Source organism: Typopeltis vanoorti, chromosome 17 (genome assembly GCF_054136105.1).
Source record: "Typopeltis vanoorti isolate ZY-2024b chromosome 17, IOZ_Tvanoo_1.0, whole genome shotgun sequence".
In the NCBI taxonomy this organism is placed as follows: Eukaryota; Metazoa; Arthropoda; class Arachnida; order Uropygi; family Thelyphonidae; genus Typopeltis; species Typopeltis vanoorti.
In genome coordinates this window covers 100,486,918-100,509,074 of record NC_143565.1, presented here as the reverse complement: position 1 = coordinate 100,509,074, position 22,157 = coordinate 100,486,918, and the positions used below count along the sequence as shown (strand labels likewise).

General features: G+C 34.3%; 1 protein-coding gene across 7 annotated transcripts in view; it reads right to left on the bottom strand.

Moving 5' to 3' along the window:
- The window catches only part of Nin (blastoderm-specific gene 25D), a 511,736-nt gene that overhangs the window by 206,606 nt on the left and 282,973 nt on the right, over positions 1–22,157 (bottom strand). For all 7 annotated transcript variants that reach the window (XM_090406751.1, XM_090406750.1, XM_090406752.1 and 4 more), the window contains one exon: positions 20,722–20,966. In XM_090406751.1, the coding sequence (XP_090262877.1) occupies positions 20,722–20,966 (245 nt within the window). The remainder of the gene's footprint in view (positions 1–20,721; positions 20,967–22,157) is intronic.

The following is a 22,157-nucleotide window of genomic DNA, read 5'->3' as shown; positions in this document are numbered from 1 at the left end:
TTGTCAGGTATTGATAAAACTCTTAATTACTTTATGATTTCAGATATTAAAATGCGCATAATTTCCCATACATTCACATTCCAATGCAGCTTTTTTTTCCCCCACATCTTCTACTAAAAGATCGCCACTCTTCTATTACAGCAGTAAGCACGACAAACTAAGAATCTTAAGAAAACTCCCGAGTGTGCTCTCCAATGATTAATAGAGGGTTAAAAACGGGCGTAATTGTTGGGTACTGACCGTGAAGAATGCAGGCTTCTCATTTCATGGTCTGTGTATAATGAATGAAAGTTGTAAGATAAAAATAGCTTCTAGGAAAACACATTACAATAGTGCTGTAATTATCTCTAGTGGTTATTTAAAATAAAAAATAAAAAAGTAAAAATTTAGAAACCTAAAAGTTCTATGTTATGATTTGATTCGAGAGTAGACAGATCTCCCCCCTCCCACGATGAACATGTGACTAATTACAAGAATTCTATTTGATCACAACTCCTCCTACAAAAAGACTAACGTTTCAAAAGTGCATCGGAAATAAAAATACATACAGCTTTAGATACATCACCTGGAGTTATGGTGATGATATCACATAAATTAACAGTTTAAACAAATTCATCAGCATCGCAAGTGATAAATATAAAAGTGAGGGCAATATCTCGCGCCTCCTTGCCTCTGATAAATGTTTGAGGTAGTTAATATTAATCACTATAGCTCACAAAATAGTTTCGAAAAGTAATAATTAAAATTTATGTTATCTGTGAAGAGTAACCATGGCGCGATCAAAAAATGGAGAGGGAAAAGAAACACGAGTTTGCATATACTTAAAATTGTATATGTGACTTTTACCAAGTCGCCGTTTGGACAGTCACACATTCCAGAAATAACACTGAACCTAATATTTCATCTTTCGAAAGGATATATAAGGGTTAATGCGAAATTCGTCCATTAAAGATGACTTAGCTGAAGACAGAGTGCACACACAACAGTGTTTTCACCCCTTTCTCTCTCTTTTTTTTTGCATAGTACTGATCGAACAACATTAAAATGTTGTTTCGTTCTTTAATATCCAAAGTAAAGATACTTGGCATCTTTTAAGGAAATGATATAATAAATCAAGACATGACATTTTTAATACTCATCTATTAAATCACAAAAAACAAAACTCGGATATAGAGTTGCATTCCAACTCTACATTCGTAGACCCGATAGAGCCACTGAGCTTCATCGGTATACAAATGTAGCGTTCGGAGGCGAGGAGAGTTACAGATCCTAAAAGACTCCGAAGGAAGTTGCATCTTTTTTTTTTTTTTTTTTTTTAACTTTTCACCGAAAAGTTTTGAAGGGAGTTATAACCAAATAAAATCGGCGCAGAATAATAATAATAAAAACTTTTGCAGCATTACTTTAATATATGTATTTTTCATATATGTTAAACAAATACCTTTTATTCTAGGAATATAGAGGCTAATTTAAAATATGTCCCCCTCCACCATTTCAAGCACAAATATTGTTAATAGTTTTGTAACGCTACAAACCTTCACTCTCAAAGATTAAAACACACCATCACCGAAATATGTGATCCTGTATATCATGTTAAACTGCCAGAAGTATTCGAAATATTGGAAAAGAAATTGTTGCGCTGATCGAGTTTATTTGTCCCAAAATTTTCGGAAGCGGAACATGGCTGGATAAGGATGATATCCAGACAGGAACACAGATGGACGGATATATTTTTAGCGAAGACCAGGTAGATAGGGTAGAGTACTGTTGACGGTACCAGAGAGTCAGTTATGTCAATTTTTTAGGGATGCAAGGGGTGAAGAGTTTGTGGTTTTGAGACAGTACGGTGTGAGGTAGAGATGGATAGGATGAAATATTTAGTGGTGTCGTTATAGACTTGACAATGTGGAGGACAGTGAGAAGGAAAGGTATAGGTAAATTAGCCAAGAATATAAAGAAGAAAAGAGTGATCATTATGAGTGACTTTAATTATGGTAATATAGACCGACATCCGGAGGCAAAAAGAGAATGAATTGTTGAGAAAATGACTACCTTAAACGATGTTATTATAAATGGGATGTCAAATCTTCCAACAGTCATGAGAGTGACCACGAGGTGATAACCTGGATGGTGGCGAATCATATAAAGACTTCTGTTAGATATATATGTGGAACCATGTCTGGTGATTCTGAAAAACTCCGGAGAGAGTTTGCAGCAATATCATAGAATGACGAATTGGATGGAAAGGAAATTAATACTACTTGAGTCCTATTCAAGAACTATTTGATGGAGGCAATATCAAAATGTATTCAAAAGGTGAAGATGTTAAACAGAGCAGGTATGAAAATAAGGTGAGCGCATGCAACCTGGAAGACTGCCGATTCTCTTGCACATTAATGTACACACTGGATGATATGCCATCCAGTCCCGCTGCTGGTGATCACATTCATATTAAGATGCGCAAGACGAGTGGTAAAACCAGTTGCATCAGGATTACAAAGAGCAGGAAAGGGAGATGCCTCGCATGAAAAGGTAGCAAAAAAAAGTGCAATACGAGTAACAGTTAGCTAATGAGGTTAAAAAAAAAATCACAGGGAGTTTTCTCGATACGTGACTAGCAGAAGAATGACTGACTATAGGAGGATATTGTTAGAATCAAATGACAACCACTGCAGAATATATCGCTGCAATATTTAAATGAGCAATTCATAAAGGTATTACATTCTTGTGAATGTGACATCATACAGAACTTGAATGTGAGAAGGGAGGTGGAAGCACTGATGGTGAGTGAATAGGAGATACATAAGGAATTAAGTAAACGATGTTAAAAAGGCTGTAGGATTTGATAACACTTCACCAGGTGTTTTGAGGGAATGTTCCATGGAGTTAACAGCTTTGACATACCCTTTGTAGCATGAGGCTTGCAATGGACCAAGTTCCAAAGGAGTGAAAAGAAGAAAACTTATCTTATTATAGTAAACTTCTTACTTACAACAAAGTGGCAAATGCATTGAAAAAGGATGATGCATACACAGTAGTATATTTAGATTTTCCCAAGACGTTTGATAGACTGCCACATGATAAGCTGGTAATTAGATTACAACCAATGATGTTAAATAACAGATTAGTGTGTTGGATTGGAGATTGTCTATCTGATAGGTATGAGCAAGTTGTATACAGAGGAGCGATATTCCAGAAGTCACAAGTGGCGTGCAGCAAAGGTCTGCTTTGGAGCAGCCGTTGCTATTTAACGTCTATGTTAAATAACAACGATTTTGAAAAGGACTTGAATGCACTGGCTGCATGGGCAAGTGAGTAGGGGCTATCAGTTCAGTCCTGCAAGTTTTAAAATTTGGAAAAGTAAGATGGGATGTGGAATATGCAATTGTTGGGAATATCTTAGAGGAGATGAGGGATCTGGATGTGACTTTGGAAAAGCACTTAAAATTTCAGGACACATTGCTAAAATTGTGAGGGCAGCACAGTGGATTAAGGCAATGATGAAGTAAGGATTTGTGTGTGTGTGACAGACTTAACGCCATGAGTCTTATGACTGCATGGAGGTCTGATAATAACGTCGATGGCCGAGTGTGCTCATTTTTATTATTCTACATATGCTACTTTTTATGACTGATTCATTTTCTATGGTATATTAATAAAAATATTAGTGAAATGGATGGGGGGGGGGGGTTCAGATAAGATCAAGTTTTAACGTGATGTGCATAAGGATACCGCTAACCATCACTTTAATTACAATGGATACTCTTAATAGCCTGATACAACAGTTAACAGTAAAAATGATATACTGGTATATATAAATAATTAACTTTTCAAAATAAAGATATCGAGTCTGAAATAAAACAAGCATTTCCAATAAAAACCGTTGGTTGTGCCTAAGTGTAAACTACAAAATATACCTTTAAATAAAATTAATCCTTTCAAAATAATCCCGCATCTGATTCTAAATCAGATGCAGGAATAAGTTTGATAAACAGGACTTACCCTTAACAAAACCGTCCTGAGATTCTTATAAGTTTATCGGCATTGAATCTAAATATTCTTATACGGTGATCTTAACAGATTACATTATTTTAGCCACAATAGGATATAGGGAACTATATCAAAAAATGATATAGTTCCTATATCATTTTTTGATTCTTTTTGATTGGAGTAACATTTCTCCAAGCTGGAATTTTCTTTAAATAAAACTAAGTTCAAATTATTAAAATGAGCGGGGGGAACGGAGCAGCCGTTGACTATATAGTTGACAATATCTTTCCCAACATCGATTATAACAATGCTATCAGAAATGCTCATTATAATTGGTTCTTGTAAGACTGAAATCTTAGAACAGAGCGATTAATTGTATTCTTATTTTTGTATGTGGGAGTTGTACTTATAGCACAACTTACAACGAATGCAGAGCAACTACAACTTACAGTACATTCGCACTAAGTTCTTTTTTTTTTTCTTCTTATAATCAGGAAACCTTGCTCCAAAATTTCATGTTTGGTATATAGATCAAACGTCCGCGCGGTTAGGCCTAGTGGCTTTGCGCTTCACAGCCATATGCCTGGGGAAGGAGTGTCCTAGGCTCGATTCCCGTCGGAGACGTGAGGAGCTGAAGGATCTTTCTCGGTCATAGCCAAGTTAGCCGGTCTTGGTCGCGGGCAGTAGGGTTTTTTCCGCCAGTTTATCTGGTGTTTTTCATCCCGCAAGCAAGCAAACTGGCCCCTTGAACACACAGGAATACAGCCAAGAATACCTTGAGGCATAGGAGTGACCATTCTATCCTCGTATTTCGGTTACGAAATCCAAGCATGCTTGGAAGGTTGTGGGCCTTAAAGCCCTGTTAAAGCCATTGGGATAGATATGTAGATCAAACACAGAAATTTTTCAAGCCTCCAATAAGCAGGTGGTCTCACATTGCCGATGAAATTCAATTACAAAGTATAATTCGAACCCGCAGACTATTCGTTGTAATAAAAATAATAGCTTTTTATTACACTATGATAATTTTAATTAATGTACTTTTCTAAATGACAATTCATCACCGTCTATTCCCAAAAGAAAGACATTCACACGAGTTTAATAAATTCAATGATTCATACTGAATGTTTTCAAATGTTTTAGAAAATTGCATAAGGGAATTTTTTTTCATCAAATGAATAACTTCGACACTGAGCTTGGGAGATGTATTTGTTTTCATATCATCTAACAGTCGCTGAAACAATATTACATAATCTAGAACTTACCAAAAGCAATTCAAAATATGACTGTATTCACTGAAATATTTACTTGAAAAAGTCAGGAAGTACAGAATACATTAATATGCACAATTTTTTTTTCAGAAATAGCACTGCGTATTAATATGTATAATTGGGTAGATACATAAATAGCGAATGAAAGAAAAGGTAGGTGGTCTCGAACTTTAATTTTATCTTCAGAACCTTAAGAAATGGAACCTAATTTTATTTCTTTAACTATGGAAAACATCAATATATTTTGTCAGTTTTATTTCTCAATAATGCAACGATTTGTAGATTTAAAAACTTGATAATCCTATTCTGAGAGAGTGCATGATAAAAGGAAATTCCTACCATATTTATACCATATATCTACTGACGAGTGAAACTTATTAATAGGTATGCCAATTGGGATGGTGAAGCCAAATAAATAGCAAATGTTTGATTACGATTATTATTGATAAGGGTAGTGGCCATCGGAGACAGGGACAACAGTCATCACAGAGGACAGAGAATGCGATTCATGTAATTTGAGTTTGACATTAGTTACACTAAAAGGGATGGTTAGTAATATTCAGGTAAGAAGTAGAATTCAGATATTATTAGTATCAGGGGACATAATGCATGCCAAACAAGTACTACACACATCACAAACCAAAAGTGTTTCAACAAAAAATCTATTAATTTATGCTGCTGTCATCTTGGTTTTACTATTAAGCATGGAACACATTACTCGATCAGGCTACCCTTTTCCATTTGTCATGGTTACTTAGCTTCCCTGTGCTCACTACACACACGTTTTTAGCTGACAAGAATAGAATCCTTTGAGGTTTGCTGCTATACCCTATATATGACAAGATATGAGATACTTCTGAAATGCTCTTTTGCAAACTGCTATTTTACTGCTTTGCCATTTAATTACCAGCAGTTTGCATGCCTCTTGTAAATGTCCATTGGGTCCTCACATCAGAGCTTCCCCACCCACATGACTAACTCTGACTGGATGTTTTCTGGTTGCTAGATTATTTGTGTACACTTTAGACATTGTTTTTTGTGATACTTGCACCAGTACATCTGGCATCAATTATAACACTGCATTCAAAATCATTCATGTCATGCACACACACAGTTATGTATCTATCACTAGGAGGTAACTTGGAAAGTACACAACTGCCTTGGATGACAACAGAATTCATAGATAATGAAGCTATACCAAATAAGCTGGTCACTTAGTTTATGTTTCAAGACAGAATGTTGATAAAATGCATCTATTTCAACATTTTATTTGACAGCTGTAATCCAGTCATAATTTAGGGACAGTTCAATACTGATGTTATAAAAATGTCATTAGTTCCAATTCATGCCTTAATAACACCATTGAAAATGTATTTGTTTAAGAAATGTCCAACATTTTCAAATTTGCATCATACAAGTGAAAAAAAAAAAACTACACTTGTATGGTGGAATGGACACCACCAGTATTTTTATTACATTCAATGAATATTTTAAAACATACACTGTTATGAAAGATTCAACTTATTCAAATAAGATATTAATATAAAATCAGATAGCAATTTAAATCATTTTTCAATAATTGTATAATATAATAACTAAAATCTGTATTAACTTTAAGATATTTTATATATGTGATAGACAACCTTTGCTTCTCCACTCCCTTCAACTATTCTGAAAGGGAGAAAGTAAAGCTTTCCAAAATTTGAAGTAACTTGGTTGGACTCAGATATATACACACTATGACTATACAGTCACATACAAATCACCAATACACTCTTCAACTGCTAATATTCATATTTCAAAACGTTACTAAGTAAGAATTCTTTTTTCTTACCAGCCTGTGAATTCTACTTTGCATTTATGTAAATATTATCATAGGCAGAAATTTTGGATTGTTTGCAATTTCAGACAAAACTAGTAGTAATCGCAATCATCCAGTAACTACCGAGTCAGAGATATTCAAACAGGATTGGAACTACATACTTATTGGATTGCAATAAGTTGTAATAGACTGATCTTACACCTTTGCCGATTTACTCTTATCGAAGCAGCTGTTTATCACTTGATGTGAGTGAAAAACATTGCCAAGAGTGTAGGAGGATACCAGAAGAGTAAAGGAGTTAAGGAATGGTTTGACGAGTGATATGATTAGCAGTGATATCTCCCATGATATCTTGTCTCCATGAAGATGTTCTAAAATTTATAATATGCTCACTGTCTGAACAAAGAAGAAAGTATTAAAAAATAACATTTCCTTAAAAATTGGAACATAACCTATTCTAATTTCTTCTCAGCATTGATCCTAAAATCTGTATTAACTTTAAGATATTTTATATATGTGATAGACAACCTTTGCTTCTCCACTCCCTTCAACTATTCTGAAAGGGAGAAAGTAAAGCTTTCCAAAATTTGAAGTAACTTGGTTGGACTCAGATATATACACACTATGACTATGCAGTCACATACAAATCACCAATACACTCTTCAACTGCTAATATTCATATTTCAAAACGTTACTAAGTAAGAATTCTTTTTTCTTACCAGCCTGTGAATTCTACTTTGCATTTATGTAAATATTATCATAGGCAGAAATTTTGGATTGTTTGCAATTTCAGACAAAACTAGTAGTAATCGCAATCATCCAGTAACTACCGAGTCAGAGATATTCAAACAGGATTGGAACTACATACTTATTGGATTGCAATAAGTTGTAATAGACTGATCTTACACCTTTGCCGATTTACTCTTATCGAAGCAGCTGTTTATCACTTGATGTGAGTGAAAAACATTGCCAAGAGTGTAGGAGGATACCAGAAGAGTAAAGGAGTTAAGGAATGGTTTGACGAGTGATATGATTAGCAGTGATATCTCCCATGATATCTTGTCTCCATGAAGATGTTCTAAAATTTATAATATGCTCACTGTCTGAACAAAGAAGAAAGTATTAAAAAATAACATTTCCTTAAAAATTGGAACATAACCTATTCTAATTTCTTCTCAGCATTGATCCAAGTCTTTTATATTCCAAAAAAACAACCCGAAAGAAATACATTTTCCTCTAGATTTTGAATTCAAATTGCTTTACAGAGATTTTTAAATTTTCTCAACACTGACTTGGGTTTTACATGAATACCCAATTCTCTCAGCTACAAATGGTACTTCTATGACACTTTTTTTTTTTTTAATTTAATATTTTTATGAGAACAAACTGACAATTGGTTATTCTCAGATATAGCAAATTTCACATTCTGATTCCATATGAAATTTAAATAAAAGAAGGGCATGACATTTCTGAATTATATGGTACTTAAATACTAACACCTTTGAAGTAATTCCTTTATGTAGCAAGGCCCTTAGCTACCAACGCTACCATTGTTCAAAACATTTCGGGAACTTGCCTTTTGGAATGCTTTTTATTACTGTCACCACAACACTGGATGGCAGAAAATCTGCATATTTTCAAGGCATTCTTCAGTTTTTGGAAGGAACAATCCAAAAGTAGCAAGATAAGGCTGGCGAATATGGAGGATAGGCCAATTTTGTGATCGATATTTTAGTCAGAAACTCATGGATATCTCCTGCAATGGCCATTGTTGTGATGGATGATCCAACTGTTTGGCCAAAGTTCAGGTTTCTTCTTATAAACAGCTTCACATAACCCTGCTGGTAACACTTTAAAATAACAATGCTCATTCACTGTTTGTTCTTTATCATGAATTTGAAGTGCACAATGTCCTTATGACCAAAAAAACAAACAAGCATAGTCTTGATTGGTATTATGACATTTGTGCCTTTTTCATTCTTCATATTGTTTTTTTCCAGTGCATATTTTGGCATTTTGTTTCAGGGTCATACTAAAAGTACCAAGTTTCACTGCCAGTGATAACTATCACACACACACACAGCCAATTATCAATAAAGATTAAGACAAATAACAAAACCACCACTGCTTTTAATATTTACTAAAGATTCGCAGAACCATCTTTGCAGAAATTCTCATCCCAAGTCTGTCAAAATCTTCCTCACTGTTTCTCTGTTTAAATTTTATTATTCTACCATTAACCATATACTTAATCATCTGTTGGACCAAACTAATTGCTTACTGCACTCTTTCCACATTTTCACACATTCAATAAGTTTGTGGTCACCTCATTCTTTTTCTATCTTTCACATCTATGCATCACTCTTGGAATCTCTCATGCCACTCACATACACTAGCCTTTTCATTGGCATTGCCACCATAAACCACTGTCATGTCTAGTTTTTTTTCACTTTTGCATCACTTTGCACAAAACTTGATTTAATCACCTGTTTTGAATTCTGATTACTCATTGCTAACCACATACATGATATACAAGAATATGCTGGGAATTGAATTGTCATATAATGTAGTACTGATGACCCACTGGCCCTCAAGTTCATTTTAATTTAGGCCTGCAAAATGTTTTCCTAATACACTAAAATGCAACTGTTTTAATTTTTTTTTTGTATTTATTGAAATGATTTGTCATCTCACTTACAGATGAACACAATGCATACTAGATCATATTTCTACAATTTCTACATTCCATTTTTAAAAGATGATATACAGAAATTAATCTGGGACATCTGATCTCAGAAATTCAGTGAAGTTAATTTTCTTGAGAATTTTAATATACAACAGCAATATTATTTCTTTTTTGTATCAGAATATAAAAAAGCACAAAATAAAAAGTATAAACCAGCATATTTTCTAATTTTAAGAAACTTAAATAATACTTAATCAATACATACATATGCAGATAATAAATTTTCAATTACTTATTTGTTCCGTTTTAAATCTCCTAACATTTAGTAGGTTGGCTCCATTATGAGACTAAATGGAAAATGTAGCTTGAATGTACAAAAAGGTTGCCCTGATATGGTGTACATTGATAACTGTGCTACCAGACTTGGATTAAGAAGGATGTACAAGAAGGGAAAAGAGTAGTGATGGTGGTAGTGGTGTGTTGCATGATCAAAGCAACTAAGACTATAAGGTAAAGTATCTATTTGTTCTCTAGATCAGGGTTCCCCAAATTTTGGTTCCGCAGAAAGTGAGTAAGTGTTCCGTGATGTCAGTGACCAAGCTGTGTATTTTTAAACATGGAAGTAATTCGGGAAAGGGAATACCGCTGTTTATGACCAGTCATAAAAATTGTCTGCAAGCCGATTACAACAATGGGTGGCATATCCTCTGTTCTGAAAACCAAAAGAAATAACATCTGTGTTGCAAATGTTAGTGACCAATCAGCAAGGAAGTATAAAGAAAATTTTTCCACTGAAATTGAAGATCAAGGTAATCTCTGTATCTGGTTCTCAAATCTAGTAATACTGAATACTTTCTTCGCAAATTCGTATTGTAGGGTGAAAGTGCTTGTTTATTGAAGATGTTTGATGCAACAGACAGTGATTCATCCACCTACAAAGCAATCTACAGAATGTACAAAAGGAGGGGAAAACTACCAGCGCACAGGAGAAAAAGTCTGCATTCACTCGTAAGTACTTATAACAATATTATAAATTTTTGGTGATCAGAATGGGATATGTCAATGAAAGTCTGCACAAATTAATTTAATGATGTTAGCCTGAGGAAACTACAATATGCTACAAGATTTCATTAGTCCAGTGATTGATAATGGATTTAAATGTAATTTTATATTTGTCAACATGTCACACCATATACATAAGTGTACTAATACTCTTTATGATTATGCCATAATTAATTATTAATAAATTAAAAATAACCAAGGTGTTCCGTGAAAATGTCAGGATTTGTGAAGTGTTCCACTGTAGGAGAAACCTGGGAAACACTACTCTAGATGATTTCCCTAGAAAACTGGAATTTCCAGCAGGTGTGTATGTGGGTGGAGATACACACTTATAAAAGATAGTGTGTATCCTAGATAGGATTCAAACCTAGGTCTTTCCAGCTGAAAAGAGACATCATGTTGCCATGACTACACTGTCAGACATTAGGTGTGTGCAGGTGGGAAGAAATTCCTTAAATTACTTACAATTTATTTCTGATAACAAGCAGAAAGACTAGAATTAGAAAAATTGATCAGCAGAAAAATTTTAATTTTACACTAGAGAAATAATACTGACTTCACAGTTTCACAACAACTATATACTGAGATCATCACCTTCAAGACCTTTTAATGGCAAAAATAAAGAAAATAACCAAAAAATTCAAAACAAAATTAAATGAGACTTCAGTAATGCAGCATGTGTCATGTGTCTCTTGGATGGCTTTAAAGGATGAGTCTCTAGGTAATTGTTGGAGAAGACACAGCTGATGTGTGTCATGCATTAATGTAGTCTCATTTAATTTGTTTTGGATTGTTTCTGTCGTAATCAATTGTCTTTTACATCAGTTGCTTTCTTCATTTCTCTCACTAAAAAGTCCTGAAGAAGCCATCAGAATATTGGTGCTGTGAAGATGGTAGTATTATTTTCTCTAGTATAAAATTAACGACTAATAAAATTTCCCTAGCATGCATTATATGTAGTCATAAAGTAGCATAAGGAGAAAAGACTGTCAAAAATTCTTATTTTTTCTGATATACAAACTTTTAACTACTTTAAATATAATCATCTGAAATATGTTATTATTAGGCACGAAAAGCTGCTGCTAAGGCAGTAAAGACAGCAAAGCAGAAGGCTTGGGAATCCTTTGGAGAAAGATTAGATTCATCCTATGCAAATGCAAACAAAGTATTCTCTCAGACCATCTGCTGCCTTCGAGGGAGGACGTGCAGAGCAAGGGTAATTAAGACCTCTGACGGTGCACTTTTAACAACCGAGAAGGATATCCTCCACAGATGGAGGGAATACTTTGAGAGCCTTCTTAACCCGGGTGGCCCAGCAGTTGTGGACATCCAAGAGGTGCAGATCGGGGCAATTTAGCAATAAAATCGCTAAAATCGGGCAAGGCTGCTGGCGATGATGAAATTCAGCCTGAAATGCTAAAAGCCTTAAATCGAGACGGTGTTCTCTGGCTGACTCGAGTGTGTCAGGCTACTTGGATATCTGGGCGAGCACCAAAGCAATGGCAGACAGGCATAATAATACCAGTCTTTAAGAAGGGAGACCAGAAGGATTGCAGTAACTATCGTGGCATCTCTCTGCTCAGCCTACCTGGGAAAGTGTATGCTAAGTGCTTGGAAAGACGGTGCAGGAGCATAGTTGAGTCAAAGTTCCAGGAAGAACAATGTGGCTTTTGTCCTGGTAGAAGCACAACTGACCAAATCTTCACTTTAAGGCAAGTCTTTGAGAAATCTTGGGAATATGCCAAGAATGTCTACACGTTTTGTGGACTTGGAGAAGGCATATGACCGTGTTCCTCGGGATAAGCTTTGGCAAGTAGTAGAGGAGTATGGAGTGGATGGTCAACTATTAGCTGCCATCAAGTCCCTGTATGAATGCCCAGAGTTTTGTGTCAGGGTAAACAGCACAAAGTCTGAACCTTTCACAGTCTCCGTTGGCCTCTGCCAAGGGTGTGTTCTGTCACCTCTCCTTTTCATAATATTTATGGACTGGATTGATAGGCACAGCCGAGGCAGTGAGTGCGTCAGAATTGGAAGATGTAGCATTGGACGTCTGCTTTTTGCAGATGACCTAGTTCTGCTTAGTTCTTCCACAGATGACCTCCAGCGGACCCTGGATAGGTTTGTAGCTGTTTGTGCAGACGCCGGAATGAAGATCAGTGTGGCCAAAACTGAAACATTTGTGGTCTCAAGACAACCATCCCAGTGCACTCTAAATGTAAGTGGAGTCCAAATGATACAGGTGGAGAAGTTTAAATACCTCGGATCCATATTCACGAATGATGGAAAATGGGACATAGAGCTAGATACTCGAATTGGCTTAGCAAGCTCAATATTGCGGGATCTTGGCTGTTCAGTAGTATTGAAGCGGGAGTTAAGCCAGAAGGCAAAGCTGGCTGTCTTCAATACAATCTATGTCCCCATCCTCACCAATGGTCACGAGAGTTGGGTAATGACCGAAAGAATGCAGACACGAATCCAAGCGGCTGAAATGAGGTTCCTAAGAAGTGGAAAGAAGAAAAAATAGTGCCACTCCACAAGCATGGTTCTAGGACAAAAGTTTCCAATTACAGACCAGTCTGTATAACTGCGATTGTGGTCAAGGTGTTGGAGAGATTGGTTATAATGCAAGTAAATTGCTAAAACAGGATTGGCAGTTTTAGCAATTTACTTGCATTTTATGATAAGATAACAAATGTATTAGATAAGGGAGAATCATATAGAGCGATTTCTTGGACTTTGCAAAAGCGCTTGATAGATTACTATATAGTTGGTGTACAAGCTGCAGAGGATGGTAATAGTATATTGGTTAGATGAATCAGAGATTGGCTCTCTGAATGATACTAGCAGATTGTGCGGTTCTGTTCTTGGGCCCCTTGCTGTTTAATTGTTTGTAAATGATATATCATGTGGAGTGACTGAGGATCTTCAGTTGTTTGCTGATGATGTCAATTCCCTTCAGGAAGATGTGAATAGACTTTTGACTTGGACAAAGGAGTGGAGTTGTAGTTTTAATCTTAATAAAGTGCAAAGCATTGCATTTTGTAATGCAGAAATATAAGGCTGTGTGCTATATTGATGGTGCCATACTGCAGGAAGTGGATGAGATTTGAGAATGCAGGTTGACAGTAGACTGTCGTTTAGAGGGTATGTTACTAGTATTGCAAAGGCTTCATGTTGTAGTGCTGCTATGATAAGAAGTACTCTAACATGTAGGTATAAGGTAGTGGTTGTGTCACGGTATAAAGCACTGGGTCATCTGACTATTTTGTTCAATTCTGGTCACTTGGTTTTTCAGTGTGATGTGGAGACATTGGAAAATGTCCAGAGGTGAGTAACTATGACAATATCAGGACTCTGTGATGCTGGCTATGGAGAGAAGTCGAAAGAATGTGGACTGTAGAGTTTAGCATATAGGAGGAAAAGATATGATATGATGGAGACATTTAAGTTAGTAATAGGATTTTATCAGATTAATGTTGTTGTGTTGTCCTTTGAAGAGTCTTAGATATTTCCATGTGCTCTTTGATCAGATTAATCCTGATGAGATAATAAAAACAGTGGGTGAGATGGGAAAATCCTGAAGTCATCCCTGGAAGTTATGTAAGTGTGGTGAAGAGGGGTGCGAGATTTTGTACATGGTGAATAGTTAGTGAATGGAATGCATTACCAGAATGTGTTGTTCATGCAAGGAGTGTTAAGGATTTTAAGATTTGGTATGATATGTTGTCAGCTGAATGAGTTTCCCACGATGAGTCTGGCGACTCCATGAATAGTGCAATAATAATAGTAATACCACTATTTTTCCATTCCAGATTTTTTAATAAAATATCTACAGTTTTTAAGATAGTGAAAATTATTATGCATTATGTAGGGAGAAAAGAGATTTTATATCAAAGAAGAAGGACTACATCATGTTTATTTATGAATTAAAAACAATGATAATTTATGAAAGCAAAGATGAAAATCTTTCATTACAATAAGATGTTACCAGACATATCTAAACAAACTGATTGTCCTCAATGCCAATCCTGATGTAGCATAAAACATGTAATACCTAAAAAGTTTAAAAAAAACTGATACAAAACTAGTTAGTGAATAGTAAAGCATGTTCTAGTAATGATTGGTTCTAAAATAGTATCTTAAAAATGTTGTACAATAGAATTGTCAGTTAGGTCAAAGGCAGAGAAAGTTGTTAAGAAACATGTGCATTGTGTGTGTGTGTGGAATAGACTATTGTTAAATGTTGCAGGTGCACTTTGGTGAATATATCGGGTCCTCCCTTAATGAATCCTGAATGTTTCTCTGACATTCTCTCAGAGAAACATTCATATTAAGATTCAAATTTTGACTTCCTGAATTCTGGAAACCAGGTCAGGCAGGCAGTCAGGCGTCTTGAGCCTAATGAGCAGAGTATATCTTTCAACCTAAATAACAGAACTGAGTGTTCTATTGCATTCACCAACCAAAAGTATAGATAGTATATTTGAAGTTCACTGTTTATACTAAAACAAGCAGAAACATTTTCTCTGCCTATGCACTGTATCGTTGGACCTGTGTGGTAAACCATATTGAGATACCAAATGTGAATATTAAGAAAATACTAACTGGGATATAATAAAATGACTAATTAACTGATATCAATAGAACATTAAGAAAAAAGCTTACTTTCTTCCCAAAGAGTATTATACAATAGTATTATGTTGTATACATGACAAAACTCATCTTACATATTCACACTATGAATGTTTTTGCAAGTATCATAAGTTCACGAGACAAAGGAGCTGGAAATGAAGTACCATTTTATGGATTTTCAATGTATGGATTTTGAATTTAATAAATGAACAATAAAAATTAATTTATTCATTTTAATTTATTTTTAATTTTTGGTATTATGATTAATATTTGTTTAAATTCCATATTTATTTCTCCTCCTTTGCTTCCTTTTATGATAAACTAACTCAATAGTGAGAGTTCTTTACTGAAAAACAACTGAGGATTTACTACTCTCTATGTTCAATTATTAAAATAAGAACATAGAGAGTATTTGAAAAAACTATCACAAAATATCTATCCAGTATACTGTATTAATATTTTATGAACAGTGGTGAAATAATAAACTGCTTAAAACATTTTCCGAAATAAATGCTGAAAAGCAAGCATATGAATAATTCTTAAATTATTACTTATTATTTTGTGACACTTCAAATAAGTCTAAAGACTCAAAGGAGGGCACCTACTTGACAACTCTCCATGTCCAATCCACCAACCACACCGAACTGCTACCATCCCATCATTTACACCAACACCACCTACTGTCCACCATCACCACTAGTATTTTTTGTCTGTAAATTGCGTGTGTTCTCTTGGATAATTTGTCTGTATGCAGGATGAAAAACCTGAGTTTGCAGGAGAAACAAATCCCTACTATTTCTGTATGAGATCATGCAACTCCCATGTAGCATAATACTTTTTTTTTTAAATAACATTAGAATGCATTAAATATGAACAAGTGAGTAAGTGAAAGAAAAACTTGAAATTCAGGGAAATATAAGCAAGTTAATAAACATCTTGTTTATAAAATAGTTTCATGTTTTTATTACCATTAAAAATAACTTAGGATAATGAAATAAAGTTTCATGCATTTCTTTATAAAGACATTGCCTGAGGAAATGAGTTTTATGAGTCTTGTTCCAATAAACACTATGTTTAGTGTCAATAGCATGCTCTGCAAGTCCAGATGTTCAGGCTCATGGTATTTAATATACGATATGTGTTCTTATTTGTGCATTTACCAGATTCCTTGCTCTTGTGGGTTATCTTATTTTGGACAAACCAGAAGATCTTCAGGATACACATGGAAGGAGAGAGAAAGAAAGAATCAAACTCTCTGGAAGTTGTGCAAGGCCAAAGAGCAGGTTTATGCTCCTCCCTGCCCTGTTTTGATGATTGCTGCAAAATGTGTTTCCAGAGAGTATAGCAAATGCAGAAACAGTGGGTAAGTTTATGTGAAGAGCATTTTGTTAGATAGTGAGAAGTAGTTTATGACAGTAATAATACAAATAAAGCAGTATTATACATAAGTATTTGTAATCAGTCAGGTCTTTATGAAGTAATACCAACTTTCACTATAGCAAACTGTTATGGACCAAATGAATTATCTGTTAAGGAGAAGAGAGTTGCTATAGTGAATTTTACTTAGAGAGCAGTGATATGATGAGACTTTATTGTAGTTTGTTATAATGGTGAGTTTAGCAGAACAGTGAGAGTTGACTTTAACTGCAATTAAACATGAATACATAGATAACAAATAAATAACTACAGTCATGAATCAGAAAATTATTCTGAATCAATAGAGACAGAAATAAAATATCAGAAGTATGGCCGCATGTATATTTTCATCATTTTATTGATGGAAATAAAATTTCAGAATAATTTTATGATTCATGACTAGTTATTTCTTTAATATTTATGAACTTAGGGACACAAAACACACGTGTTGAAAAATTACTTTAATGATTAATAATAAAATAATAACTTGACGTTTCGACCCCTGCATTGAGGTCATCATCAGAAGGATACATGTGTATAAGAACCAAGCTACATGCTGTTACACTCTATACAGCTAAATTACAACTACGTAGTTAACTAATTTTTTTCTTAGCCTACCCTCTAGTGATTAAAAAAAAAAAAAAAATTACCAATAAAAACTACAATAAATTCTGCTAAAGTCTTCACGTACTAGGATTGTTCTGGAATTATACAGTTCATATTGTTATATTACAATTATCTTCTGGATTTGTAGAGGTTGCTATTGAATGTTCAGGAAAAAAATAAAATAAAATAAAAAATTAAAAAAAAAAAAAACACTTCTTCTATTGAGATTTTTCCCTGTGGTTGCTATGAAGGTTGCAGATGGGTCCCCAACATTCTTGTAATGGTTAGACCATCATTTTTATTCAGATTTGGATCATATTTGAGCATTTCACAAGTTTCCTTGAATTTCTGCTAGAACCAGGTTTTGGTGCGGTGCAGGGACTTGGTACCTTTCCAATCAATTCTGTAGTATGTTTGGAGTGCGTGGTCAGAAAGGCCGGTTTTTCCAAAATGGAGGTATTTTATGTGTGTCTTTTGTGTTCACCCTTCCTGATTGGGATTGTTCGCCCTGTTTCCCCTATGTATTTTTTTTTTCCTGAGCATTCAATAGCAACCTGCACAAATCCAGAAGATAATCGTAATATAACAATATGAACCGTATAATTCCAGAAGAATCCTAGTACGTGAGGACTTTAGCAGAGTTTATTGTAGTTTTTATTGGCAATTTTTTTTTTAATCACTAGAGGGCAGGCTAAGAAAAAAGATTAGTTAACCACGTAGTTGTAATTTACCTGTATAGAGTGCAACAGCATGTAGCTTGGTTCTTATACACACGTATCCTTCTGATGATCACCTTAATACAGGAGTCGAAACGTCAAGTTATTATTTTATTATTAATCAGTAAAATAATCTTTTCAACAAGTGTTTTGTGTCCCTAAATTCATAAATATGAATGCTGATCACTGTTAAAACTGCTGATCACCTTAAAAGAAATAGTTATTTCTTTGTTGTTATCTATATATTCATGTTTAATTGCAGTTATAGTCAACTCTTACATAAATAAGAAACTACTTTTTATTATGTCAGTTAAGGAGAAGAGAAGTTGCTATAATGAATTTCATTTAGACAGCAGTGATATGATGAGACTTTATTGTAGTTTTTTGGACTTTATGGTAAGGAAAAAAAAGTAATCTTGAAACTCCAGATGCAGATTTAAACAGTTAATAAATGCATTTAAAATCTGCAATGAAATCAAATCAGTGAATGAAAACAAAGTTATTGTTATTATATTATTTTCATTATTATTATATATCCTCCATGGAGTTGGCAGATTGATTGTTGGGAAGTTCATTCAACTGACATATTCCAGTAATGTGTTCCATTCACTCACATTTCTCCATGTATAAAATCTATTTCTCACACCCTTCTTCACCAGATTCTTACATAACTTCTAGGAATAGCCTCTAGTTCTTCCCCCTCTCGCCTTCTTCTTCTCTTTTTATTATCCCCTTGGGATTAATCCAATAAAATCCCCTCAAAGGCCAAAGCCTAAAATTTCACTAGCTTAAAATTTCTATCATATCACCTCTTTTCCTCCTATCCACCAAACTATGCAATCCACATTCCTTCAATCTCTCTCTCTCTATAGCCAACATTACACAGTCCTGATATTGTCTTGGTCACTTGTCTCTGAACCCTCTCCAACGCGTTTCTCATCACAATGAAATCCAGGGTGATCAAATCTGAACACAATAGTCCAAGTATGGTCTGATCAGTGCTTTATACAGTGGCACAACTACCTCCTTATCTCTACATGCCAGTTTACTTCTTATCATAGTGGCAATACAATGTGCAATCTTTGTAACACTTGCAATATGCCCTCTAAACTTTAATCTGACAACCATCACAGTCAAATCTCGAATCTCATCTGCTTATTGCAGTACAATGCCATCAATACAGTACACAGCCTTACATTTCTAAATTTGCAGAAATTATATCCTTCTACTATAACCGAAAGATTTTTACTTGCCTCTATCCTATAAAATATCCTAACCAACTCATCACCTTATTTAAGCAGATAAGTTGGTAAGCCAATATAATATTCTCATCTCCGCTTATTTACTACGATCTGTATCCTGCAATCATGTTATCTCTCCTCATAATCAGCATCCTATCCCAATTACTGTCTTGGTTATTCATCCTCCTCCAAGTTTTTGTATTTCTGAAAATTCAAGATGCAGGAGTATCAAGGTATTATAAAGAGGCACAATGATTTCCTACTCTCATATGTCCATATCTTTCTTAGCAGTGATGTTAACTTCTGTCATTTTTGCCAATAGACCTCTTGACTAGTACATTATCTCATACTTTTTATCCAAAACTAGTGCTAAGAACTCAAAATTCAATAACTTCTCATCAAAATCAGATGAAAGGTTCTATAAATTTTGAAGAGAAAGAGCAACCATTCTTATTCCGCAATGTAATTTCTTTCAAGGGATTTTGTTTTTACCAGTTGACTAAAGAGCATCTCATAATTACCTGCTTCATCTTTATTCTGCATGTATCCTTTTTTTGGCAGTAAATGCCTGTTTCATCACTTCACACGCAGGTACCTTAATATGGAGCAAGAGCCCAATAACCTTTGAAAGGAAAGCATTTCCAAAAACATTCAATCTTAGTCAATTTTTAGCATTAATCCAATTAAGGAGCATCATGAGTAATAATGCATCATGTCGGTAAATCGTTCAATGTTATATCAGCTAAATGAATGTAATTTTTTTTTCTTTTCTTTTCTTTTTTTTTTTTTCTTTTTTTTTTTTTGTTGGATGCTTAAATAGTAATCATTAAAATGCATTACTGATAAACTGTTCTTTTTTTTTTTTTGGTTTAATTCTTGTTTTCTAAATGAATGTAATAAAATTGCACCCAAGTTTCTAACTCAAAAATGAAAATAAGCACAAAAACAGATCCTAGTACAGTTAAATTGTACTACTGATTATTTACATTTTAACTGAATAACTTAAAATGTGCAGTTTAAATTTATTAAAATATTCAAATATACTAAAAATATACTATATTTATTCCAAATAACTTTATTACATTTTATTATTATCTGTTGGTGAATGTTTTCTTCTGTCTGTTGAATATGGGAATAACTATAAAGATGTATAACAGGAGATGCAGACACAGCAATTTTTTTTTAAATTCTAAAATGGATCTGAAATTATTTTAATTAAAGTACATGAAAGTATACTGAACAAAATTACCATTTTTGTAAACCAAGGATTTATACTTACCCAGTGTTTTCAGGATCAATTGAAGAAAATATTCCAGACTCAGAAGCTACTGCCATCTGGTGATCCTCTCGAGAATCATCTTTATAAATTACAGACTTGTGCACTGGGCTAGATGAAAGAGATGAATCAGATCCATCCGACAATGCTTGTGGTCCCCCATGCTGAAAGAGGCCTTGAAGAAACTCCTCAAAACTTACTTTTCCATCTTGATCACAATCTAACTTCTCAAACAACTGTGTGATAACCTTTGCAAAGAGAATATTCATATAAAATTATATATACATATAAATTCAGACAAAATAAAATTGTATTATTTTGTGCATTCTTTACAAGAAATATGCTTAATCATTAAAGCATTAATGACTTTTTTTTTTCAATAATTCAAAATTTAAAATATAGATCTCCTGCAAATATATATTTTTTCAAATATTTCATTTTTGTTAATCGTTTTAAAAATATTTCTCTCTCACAAAATATACAGTAAATTAGGTAGTCTAAGAATTATCAGCATATGTTGAAATTTGGTTAATTAAGGCTGCTATAATAAAAGGAATAAAAAAGTAAGGAAGGATATAAAATCTTCTTGGAGGAGAAAAGAGATACCGTTAATGATAACAGAGAAATTATGGCCATGAAAAGGTAGGCAATAAATGCAATAGCAATGAGATTCTTTAATGCAAGACTGAGACAGATGGTTAGTACAGTGTAATTTTAAATAATATTTCCTCTATGCTTTTCTCCATTTCATGTGCATATCAAAAACATTTTGTGCACAAGTTTCCAGTCTCAGACTAAAAAAATGTGTGCAGTAGACTGTGCTCACAATAGCAAAAGTCACAAACTCTTAATTTGATATGCCTAAAATTGGTGACAACAACTTTGTTACAAGATTTTGTACACTACATGCTAAATATTTCTATAAGAGCAACCTAAAGGCTTACTTCTTCAGCTACTTAAATACTGCACATACATGCAGTTTATAAACATATGTGAAATTATATAAATTAAGTGGATATTAAATCCAACATCATTTCAAAGCTGAATGCAGAAACTATAAAAGTTTCATGTGAAAATTGATCAGAGAGCTTGTGGGAATACACCACTGCCATGCTACCAGTTGCCCTAGCTGAACCTTATAGGAAGTGACGAATGCTCAAAGCACCCATATATTTGCCTCTGTTCATTTTGATAAGATTTCACTAGTCTGACAGCTGTTTCAAACTCACTGTTTTTCGTCAGAGAAAGGCCTCTCTAAAAATTAGGCAATCCCTGGGACCACTCAGAACGAGTGATCAAAAGATCATCCAACTCAGCATTGTTCCACTCAATGATAGGCTCATTCTCCACTGAGCAGAACCACTCATATTCCAGGAAAAAGCACCTGCCAATATGGCCCCACACAAATCATGCCGGAAGGCACCATCCCTGGAGACTCA